This window comes from Struthio camelus, chromosome 13, assembly GCF_040807025.1.
Source record: "Struthio camelus isolate bStrCam1 chromosome 13, bStrCam1.hap1, whole genome shotgun sequence".
NCBI classification, from domain to species: domain Eukaryota; kingdom Metazoa; phylum Chordata; class Aves; order Struthioniformes; family Struthionidae; genus Struthio; species Struthio camelus.
In genome coordinates, this window is record NC_090954.1 from 3,680,906 (window position 1) to 3,691,268 (window position 10,363).

Here is a 10,363-nt window from a genome sequence, read left to right on the forward strand (position 1 = left end):
GATATTCCACCAAGATCACCGCTTAAAATTAATTCGCTTAGATGCATCTGCAAACATGCGCTAACTTTCCGCTACTTTTTCAGAACAATATGATCACAGGCTTGCAAGCCTATCTCCCAGGGCAGCTTGCTACACTCACTGCCAACTTTATGGAGCAAGATTCATCTCAAGTATTCAAAACATGCTAACTTTCTAAAAGTGAATCAGTTTAGAGAATTCCAAAAATGAACCCCACTGGCACATACTGTTTAAAGAACTTCAAGGATATCAAATGCATGTTAATTTCCCGTGAGTTTAAAAACATTCAAAAAAACTTCCCTTATATACTATTGGTAGAGAGCCCTATTAAAAAAAAAAAAAAAAGGAAAAATATTTAAAGGATGAAATTTTTCTCTTACTTCTGAGATAGAGGATGTGCACAATAGCCAGAGAGCTGCACAAGCAAAGAGTAATTGCTCGTACGTACTTTGAGTAAAACATTCCGCCAGCTGCACTCTGGCAGAGAAACACGCACTTGCAAGCCACGATTTTACAATCTCAAAAATCAGTCCCCCAGCTCAAAAGATTTCATGACTGATATGGCTACCAGGAGCAGAAGGTTCAAGATACATCTCTCTACTCTAAGGCTACCTCATGCAAGAGGATTTTCAGAGAAGACAGCTAAATAGACATTTCAGAAGAGAATTTATTAACATTCACAGTACAGTCAAAGTGAGTTTTACTCCATTAGGCCTAAATAGTGTTAGGTGCAACTGATGAACACTAAGACTGTGGGATAAGTATTGTCACAGCAGAATTAGCATATAAGAGCACTTTAAAAATGTGACAACTGCAAAACAAACTCCGAAGAGGTACTTCTAGTAATTGAGTTGATGTTAGCCGTTAGACAGATTCCTCTGAAAACTCATACAAAAAGCAATCCTATTACTAGCTTAACAGTGTGCATTCTTCCTCCCTCAAAAGTTATGGGGTTATAAAAGAATGGATTTGTTGGAAATAACAGCTCAGGAGCTGGAAGGCTAATAAATTCCTCTCCCTACAGAAGGTCTTTGCACAAGGACAGGCAATTTAAGGGAGGGAGGACAACTAGGGGAAAAGCAAGGCTTCTCTGCCAATACATTAACATAGTCTTAAATAGGGCATTGTTAATAGTTCAGAAAGTCTGGAAAAAATATTTAGACTGGTTCGATTCAGCTAGTTGCACTACGTTTCAAGAGCTTAGGAAGACATCAAGAGGGAACAAGGTAACACATCTATGAACTCCAGAAATCAACAAATTATGCTTCATTTCTATTAACTTCAATTGGAATAAATCTGCTCTACTCGTTTTAAACAGCATTCTACCTATTACAGTCAAAAGGCTGAAAATAGCCCATCTGACTTGATGACCTAATTCCCTGGACGGGGTGAAGAGAAAATGGCAGTCAAGGTAGAAGTTTCAACTTGGATGTCACTGTATTTCTGTGCTATCAGGAACTTTTAATATTTCATTCAGTGTTCTGTGGAAGTTGATAGGAACAACAAACATTTTGCAAATTGTGTGACCATACTCCTATCTAATGCCAAAAACACTCAACTTTTATGAATGGTATTTAAAAAGAAAGCTACTGAACTTCTTAGGTGGGAACCCATTTGTTAGCCCCCTTCTCTCCAATTCCAACATTTCTCAAGGAGCTCTGCAAGGTAATCTTTCCCTCTGGATCTTGACCAAAGCAATGTTATGCTTTAACATGGGGATGTTCAGGTGAAAGTCTCAAGTACCTCCACGAGAAAAAGCTGTACTAAAATTTCAGAAAATTACTATGCACTGCTAATTATACAACTTATGTAAAAAATTTATCTTTTTAAGATCTTTTAAATTTTTACAGCTTAAAAGATTTCAACCAAGCTTCACTATCTACCCTACATACCACTTAACAGAGGCATAAAACACAAACTGCATACATCCTCTGAACAGGGTGAATTTCATCAATGCTGGAAAAGATGATTTCGAACAGTTTGTTCGATCCCAAGCATAAATAAGCTCTTTACGGTAACATACTGTATAAAAGACTGAAATAGTTAAGATAAAAAAACCCCACAAGCTTATTATTGCCATTTATTTTAAAAATCTTTTTCAAAATATTAAGTGATACAAGTCCAAATATAATAAAAATTACTTCAAGAAAACACTTTTGGTATATTTTGTTTGTGCCTTACTTTCATGTGGTTATGAAAAGAGAGTGTTTAACAGTAGGATTTAGAAGTTTTAGTGCTTCATTGATAAGTTAATATCATGCCTTCAAACTCTTCATGCCAATAGCTGTGAAGTTCTGATTTGTTTCAAAGTGTTATATAATTACTTGAATACCAAGTCATTAATTATGGTTCTGAGTCACCATTATTTACATATTTATCAGTTTTGAAAACTAAATCACAAACAGAACGCTCAGAAAACGAAAGAGATTTTAAATTTTACAACTCATGAAAACATAAATAATGAAAATACAAAAGACAAAGTTCAAAAAAAAAAAAACTAACGTACCAGTAACTTGCTTTACAGTAATGCGTAAATATTTGTCAAAAATGACTGTGCTATCCATAGACTGGCAGCCCCACACACCATTACTTTCATCTGCCCGTTACCTGGGTCATAATTACAATGAAATACATTGTTCTTACAGTCTCAGGCCTCTCCTATTCATAATATACCAAACCATATAACTGTGTCCCAACTGTCTTAAAATTCAAGGGAAAGCTTTGATGTACTGAAAGCCTGTCAACTATCTATATTTTACTAAAATTATATCATAAGGCTTATTTTCCTTTTTTGTAATTTTGTAATTACAAAGATAATGAAAAAGCCATAAATAGAATTAGAGAAAAAAATGGATAGTCAAGAAGCTGCAATACCTTCTCATAAATCTTGAACATTCCATAAAAATATATGGTGTATAACTTCTGAAATAAAGTATTTTAAACATAATTATTTTTAAATGATTTACTGCATGAACACATGTAGAAATTATGAAGTTGTCATGCTAGTTATTCTTCCTAAGATAGGATCAAGCTAGGCAAGGAGGAAAAAAGAACAGGAAAAAAAACAAGATGAAAGTTTTGCAGCACCAAGATTTAAGCACGGAAAAAAATAATTATTTTTCAAATTGTAATACGGTAGGATTTATGAGCCATATAAGTGATTAGCAAAGAGACCATTAATTTGATTCAGCGATGCCAAACATTAATTTATTAGACCTAAAGTATTCTATGCTTATTTTTTGCATTACCACTATTAAGACTGCTCCAGACAGAAGGGAAGATGCTTAACAAATGGAAAGGGCACTAATCATTAAACCCTGTATCTGTATAGCTGATTTTAAATCTGACCAAAGTAGGAAAAAGATGTATCATGCCCTTGATCTTTCATGAGATTTAATCTCAAAAATATCCAGGTCAGAGAAAGTACCCCTCATTTCAGTACAAGCGGCATATTTAGAACACCTGAATATCACTGCATGACTAGGCAGGCAAAAACTGGTAAGTTCAGCAAACTCAAGTCACAGCGCTTTCAAAATACATAATCATTGGTTATCTTCAGCGAAGGCATTGCTTCATTAACATTTTGATCTAAACGATGATATTCCACCGTTCTAGAGCATAGGCTATCGCGCCATCTTCGGCTCTGGACCAACAAGAAGATCTGAAAGAAAACACAGCCAACTCGTATAAGGATATGGAGAAATACTTTGGGTTTGATAGCGAGCTTAACAGTCGTATTCAAAATCACAGTTCCATCCAGTAATCTTGGCAATCGCATATACAACATGGCAGTAACAGTCATCCACTTCCACATTGCCTTTGTCATTAAGCCATTTACTGGCAACCTCAGCTGCAGTTTTGACAAAAACACAGCATCCCACCCATAATTCTTTTAGTATGGCTATGTATGTAGCTTCAGATGTACTGCATGTGCAGGCTACTAAAATTATCCCCAGCTCGGTGACGTTTGTTAATTTATTCATCTTACCTATGCTGGCATTTCACTATTGTTAAAATTACTTGTATTCCTGGTGGTGAAACAAAGGCAAGAGAAGCAGCAATGGTGCAATCTGATAAACTGTTTCCGCATTACAACTCAGTGCCCCCTTCAGCAATAGCAGCAGAGCACTTACAGAGGTTATGGGATAAATCAAGCACTGAAGTGGTCAGATTTAAAAATGTCTATTATCTTCATCCTATTTAGCATTGTTTCTTACTCACATCTTATCAGGAATCCAGTTTACAGTACAGCTGGACTGGCAAAAGGGTAAATGGTACGGTACAAGTAGGCACAGGGAGACAAAGAGGAGAAGGGCTTAAGCCAGTTTGACTGTAGTCTCAAACACATGCCATTATCGATGTACTTACAGTACTAGCGCATTTTCTGCTCACAAAATTATTTTTAAGTGCTGAAGAGTTACAACAACAGATCGCTTTTCCATTACCCAGATGATAATCCAAACATTATTTCACTTATGTAGGAAAGGCAGGGTAAGATTTTTTATAATTTATTCAAACTTCCCTCAAAGTTAAATTTTCAAAAGTAACACAGGCATTCTAGATAAACATTTAGCAACACATATTTTAGACATGTTATTGTACTGTAAAGTATAAGTATTTTTTTTAGCTGTGTTCTTTCCAGACTCCCCAGAATCCCGGGCCAAATCAGCATTCTCTACAAGGATAAAGAGAAACAATGAAGCTTCTCAGATCTAAGAACTAACCTAAGATTTAAGTGCTAATTTGTCTATGCATATTACTCGGGTAGCAATATATTTTGAACAAAAACACTAACTGGTAAGTTTTTGAGAAAGAAAGAATTAGTTCATAATGAAGAAAATATTTACCTGAAATCACTAATAAGCTGGGGGTCTTGCCTGTGTAAAACCGGAAACAAAGTGCTAACCATTTCCTACAAATTCATAGTTAAGTCCTAGGAATATCTATGATAATAAAGATCACCTTTAAGGGAGTGTATCTTGTAAGTATTATCATACTTATATCAAGAACAGTCTCACATCATCTGAAATCAAACCTTTCTTAATTTGCTGTTTACAATTCTGTGCAGAACCAAAACAAGTTAATCAGTCACCTTCACATGACTTGAATCGGGTCTTATTTCTAGAAGTCATGTCAGGCACTGTCAGTGTATATTACTGAACTAATTGATTGCTGATGTAATCATTTAATTTTCCATTTTAAATACTAAAGCAATCTCTCTTAACTTTTAACAGTATACCTACCTTCCTCTTGTTGTGATAGGTGATATAAACAACAGCTACTAAGAAGGCAACTATAACCAGATGAAAAAAGAAATGGCTGTCTTCTTCCAAACCTGTGACAACAGTATCTTTTGTCTTCTCTTCATGGGACTTAACCTCCTCATTATAATTACTAATGGTGTCAGAGTCCTCATCTTCTGGCATGTCTAGAAGGTCTGGACTATATCTGGAATTCGATGTCATTTCATAAGGACCATAGTCATCGCCATCGGACTCCATAGTTTCTTTTATTATGGGTGGTGAACTATTTAGCGTGTCTTTCAAATCTGTTAGAAGATCCTCTTCCTCAATGTTAGTGTCTTCAGAAGCATCAACATCCATTTGAGATACAGGACTAACAGTCACCACATGAGAGAGAACATTGAGCAGAGGATCTCCTTTTGCTGTTGACGGTTTTATTGCAGTCACAGAAGTGATTTTAGCTGTTGTTGGGGGCACCTCTTTTTTTGTTGGGCTTGCCTCTTTCTTTGCTGGGGTTATACCGTGCAAGCTGTCTGTCAAATTTTGAAGTTTTAGTGTTTCATTCTCATTTCTAGAAGAAGTGTTTTTCTGAAGCACCTCCACTTTCATAGAATCTGAGAAAGAGATTAAAAACATTTAATATTAAATTTAATATTAAACACAACACCCTAACTTATCTTGCGATACTTTAATTATAAATGAAAATGATTGCACAGTATGTACTTTACAGCCAAGAAATCATACCATGATGGACTGGGCATATCTCATACTGCAAACTTTTTTAGAATTCATAAGCAGAACTGTACTTTGGCAAGTTCAGAAAGAAGTCTTCAGCGGGACAGGCATCTAAGTTTAGAAGTACACGCTTACTAGATCAGTATGCCAAGACGTCCCTCAAAAATTTAGCAATGCTTACTTTCGAGACTTAGGACTTCAGAGACACATCTCCCACCATCTATGTATTTATGAGGCGTTACAGGATCATATTCGATCAGTATTTTTTCCATCACCACGCTCTTTCTCCCAAGGATTTTGCTGAGGTCACTAAAACCTTTTCTGCAGTTACGAGAGCTTTAATATCTTTCTCCCTTGCATATTTTGCCAAAAGAAAATGAGAACATACTGCAACGTCTCCTTCAGTCAGGACACAGGGTCCTAGCACCTCTCTTCCCAGGCATTTATTTTCATTGAACTTGTAGAAACAGAATGAGATTTCCAGCCTTAGGTTAAATAGTTAAATACTGAACCACAGGTTAAAAGAACAACATCAGAAGAGGACAGGATGACTGCATATGCTTCTATTGGAAAGTCTTTTGTCTACAGCAAGTTATTATAAAGAAGCAAGTCAGCAACAGTGCACCCTTAGAACAAACGCATAATCTGTCCAATGCTAGGATAGCTTTGCAGAACTACATAAAAACCAAGGTGAGCATTTAAACCACACGCAGGACCCAGCATCCCCTCTTCTCTACCCCAAGGAAGTGGAATAAAAGTGCAGAGGGAGTTTAAGTAGTCAGTGCTTTTCAGTCCTGAGAAACGGCAAAGACCAAACTACACTGCTTCATAGCACTTCACTGTTAGAGTCAAACCAGGAGACACCTTAAAAACGAAAAAACACATTTTGGACTTCCCCAGGAGGTATCATAATTTAAATAGTAGAACCATACTTCCCCTGTATTTTTGGCTTTTTTTGTTTTTGTTTTTTTTTTTTTAAAGTGACAATACTTTCGTTGAGTACTCCTAAGGAGCTCCATGGCTCACTGGAAAGTTATAGATGCTAAAAATGAAGCATTCAACCAAGTGTTTGTGACAAATTACTCATAACTAAAATATTACACAGAGGATACTGAATCACGTTATTCATGAAACATGTATATTTACACAGGATCAGCTACAACAGACTTCTCCTTGTTTACGTGGTACACTTTTCCAACAAGAAATAGACTTTAACCAACTGTAAAACAGAAAAGACCTAGCTAATCCCAGCGAGCTAGACATGACATTTCTCTGCTCCTGAAGCTCAAAGAACGCATAAAATAATACTTATAGTAATACTGTTTTTTAAAATAAGAAAACTACCACTTTAAACTAACGTAAGCATAATGATCATACCTAAAGACTTAAAAGAAAAAAAGAGTCATAATAGTAGTAGAATTAATCTTACATGTTTACCTCAATATACACACCCAATAAGCAAATGTACTGAAGTGCAAGATGATCAAGCAAAACTGAATTTATGACACCGAAAGGTTACAGTAAAATCAAAATAGCAAGCTGTGAAGGTAAGACACCTTGAAAGGTGAAAGGTGAAGTTCGAAAGGGAGCATATATCTCCCCAAAATATTTTCCATAAATTGTGGTTAAAGCTTAAAATTTAATGCAATGTTATCCTGAAGGGGGAAGATCTACTTCTCAAGAGCACGTAAAAAACACTGAAAGAAATATTACCTTGAACATTTGGCTGATTCAGAAAGAGAGTTAAAAGCATTCATTTTAATACTACAAGTGACCCAACTATACATCTGTTTAACAGAAATGTATAGTGACTATTCAGAGCATACTGGATACAAAGAAAGTCTCTCTTACTAGCAAGAGATTTAAGAAGCCCTGTTCTTTATTCTAGCAGATGTTACGAATAAGAACAGAGGTAAGTGCAGTATTACAATAGTCCCCCAAGTGACCCATATGAATTTATTTTCAGGAAACAAAAGCACTCATTTTAAACTGAAAGTTTTAAGAGGACACATGCTTAAGTGTAAGGCATTCCCACCTGCTCATGCTGAAGCGTCAATTCCACTCCCGCACTCGGTTATCTAACCTTCAGAAAAACAGTGACTAGCTTTTCCAGCGTTAAAGACATTAGAAGTTTTTGACAGTCAAGTCAAAATGATTTCTTCAGTCGATTTAAAAACTTCCCAGAAGTGTGAAAATATGCTGAATTAATTCACCAGGAGTTAATACAACCAGTGGCTCGCTCTCTCTCATAAAAACAACTAAAATTTTCAACTACAAATTCTGCACTCCTAAGCAATTCTGATAAACATCTTTTCCAAAAGCTGTTACTTTTATGGAAAAAACGGTCAAGTCAGGAAAATAGGTTCTTAAACATTTTTCATTCAGGTATTCACCCAAAAGGAAGAAAGTTGGGGAGCAAATTAAACAAAGACCCTTTCCACTTTTCCTATAAAAATCACGTTAACAACTACTGAATAGCATCTACATAGCTCATGACTTTGATATTTCAGATTCTAGATACAGTCACATTGAGCTGTCTCTTTAGAAGGATATTTATATCAAGGAAAAAAAAAACACTACTAAAAAGAGTCCAATAAAGCAATGAACGTGGCTTTATTTTCTATGTATACAGTGGTCACACATTAACGAGAAAAAAATATTTCTTTTGGGGATAGGAGTAAATTAAGTTTCGAATTTCTGTTTTAATAGTTGTAGCAAGTTTAGCAACCAAACCATAATTGATTTATGGCATCTTTTCAAAACTTTTTGGCGTTGCAAGTGGAGGTTGCACTGTTCACAGCTACACAACACTGTCAGATGATGTTAGACAGTAGTACCTAGACTCCAGAGATGCCTCAACTTCATAAATAGATTTTAATGTTTAATCATGGTGACAGAAGAACCAACGACATGGTGTTCTTAGAAAACATTACATGACAAAACTATCCTCTAGGGAAGTTTTTTTTTTTTAGAAAAGCTGTTTCACAGTTTTTGAAATTCAAAGTTCTTAGTTCCCTGTACAGATTTCTGCCCCACATCCTGAATCTCTTCTCCCATTATTCCCTACCCATTTCTCCAGGCGAGGGGTAACACAAATAGAACTGGCTGGACCTACTGACGTACTGACAACGCAGACTGACAAACCAGAAAGGTCTTCCTTTCAGTAATTTCTCTCTCACTCGCTCTCTCTCCACTGTCCAACCAACGATCGACCTGAAAGAACAGAAACTCGTAGCACTTGAGAACATGCGTCCCTTACTGGCACTTAGTTAAAGCTACTCAGGAGGTAAAAGGGAAAGAAAATGGATTTGAGACTCAACTAGCAGATTAACATAAGCTTGTTTTTTTTAGAAAACAAGAGGGGCAATAAAAGCAGACACCCCACTGGAGCAACGAGGCAAAGGAGACTGAAAGCCTGAGGAGTTAAGCGATGCGTTACACTGCTGCTCGCCTACGCCGGCCGCCGAAAGCGAGGAGCAGCCCGGCGCGGCAGGCGAGGGCGCCGCGCCCGCCCAGACGCTGTCGCCAACAACACGCGGCGAAAACACCCCAAAGCCGCTTCCCCGCGTCGGACCCCGCCGCCTGGAGGCCCTTCGCGACGGACGAGGGCTCCGAAGTGCGAAAAAGGAGTCGATAAAACACCGACGGGGCGGGGGCGGCTCGGCGGGGCCTCGAAACGCCCTCAGGCCCCGCCGCCGCCGACGGGTGACGGGCAGCGCCCGCACCGCACCGCACCGCACCCCCCTCCTCCTTCTGCTCCTTCTTCTCCTCCGCCCCCCCTCGCCGAGCTCACCGGGGACCGCCTCGCCGCGGGCCGCCAGGGCCCAGCCGCAGAGCAGCAGGAGACAGAGAGCGCGGGCCGCCGCCGAGGCGCCCCTCTCGCCGGCAGCCGCCATGTTCGCGGGCTGCCCCCACCGACGTGGCGATGGCGCCGCCCCCCGGCGCCGGGCTGCCAGGCCGCATGCGCGCCAAGGGCCGGAGACGGGGCCGGAGCAGGCAGGTCGGCGGGCGGGGACTGCGCGTGCGCGGGAAGCGCCGCTGAGGAGGCCGCGCGTGCGCACAGGCGTGCCGCAGGCGGGCACGCCCTCCGCCGCGGGGCGGGGCGGGGCGGGGCGGGCGGGCGCGACGGTTGGAGCGGGCGGGCGCGACGGTTGGAGCGGGCGGGCGCGACGGTTGGAGCGGGCGGGCGCGACGGTTGGAGCGGGCGGGCGCGACGGTTGGAGCGGGCGGGCGCGACGGTTGGAGCGGGCGGGCGCGACGGTTGGAGCGGGCGGGCGCGACTATACGGGTTTTCCTCTCGCTTACACACAACGTATACAGCAAACACACACACATTAATTTTGACCCCTCTGCCGGTTTACTGTGAG

General features: G+C 39.6%; 1 protein-coding gene across 1 annotated transcript; it reads right to left on the reverse strand.

Annotated features, from left to right (window-relative positions):
• Positions 1-665: 665 nt before the first annotated feature.
• C13H5orf15 (chromosome 13 C5orf15 homolog) lies at positions 666-9,996 on the reverse strand. The gene is made up of 3 exons (XM_068959511.1): positions 9,790-9,996; positions 5,262-5,875; positions 666-3,679 (listed from the first exon to the last, which is right to left on the reverse strand). Exons 1-3 carry the CDS (start codon positions 9,890-9,892, stop codon positions 3,548-3,550), a joined length of 849 nt encoding a protein of 282 aa, XP_068815612.1. The 5' UTR covers positions 9,893-9,996; the 3' UTR covers positions 666-3,547.
• Positions 9,997-10,363: the final 367 nt, after the last annotated feature.

What these genes read in the sequence shown, in the direction of transcription:
- C13H5orf15 (XM_068959511.1), bottom strand. Translation starts at nt 9,892, where the DNA reads ATGGCGGCTGCCGGCGAGAGGGGCGCCTCGGCGGCGGCCCGCGCTCTC. An exon ending in CCGCGGCGAGGCGGTCCCCG is followed by an intron (nt 5,876 to 9,789) that starts GTGAGCTCGGCG and finishes TCTCTTTCTCAG; the next exon opens with ATTCTATGAAAGTGGAGGTG. An exon ending in CCTATCACAACAAGAGGAAG is followed by an intron (nt 3,680 to 5,261) that starts GTAGGTATACTG and finishes GTTTTCTTTCAG; the next exon opens with ATCTTCTTGTTGGTCCAGAG.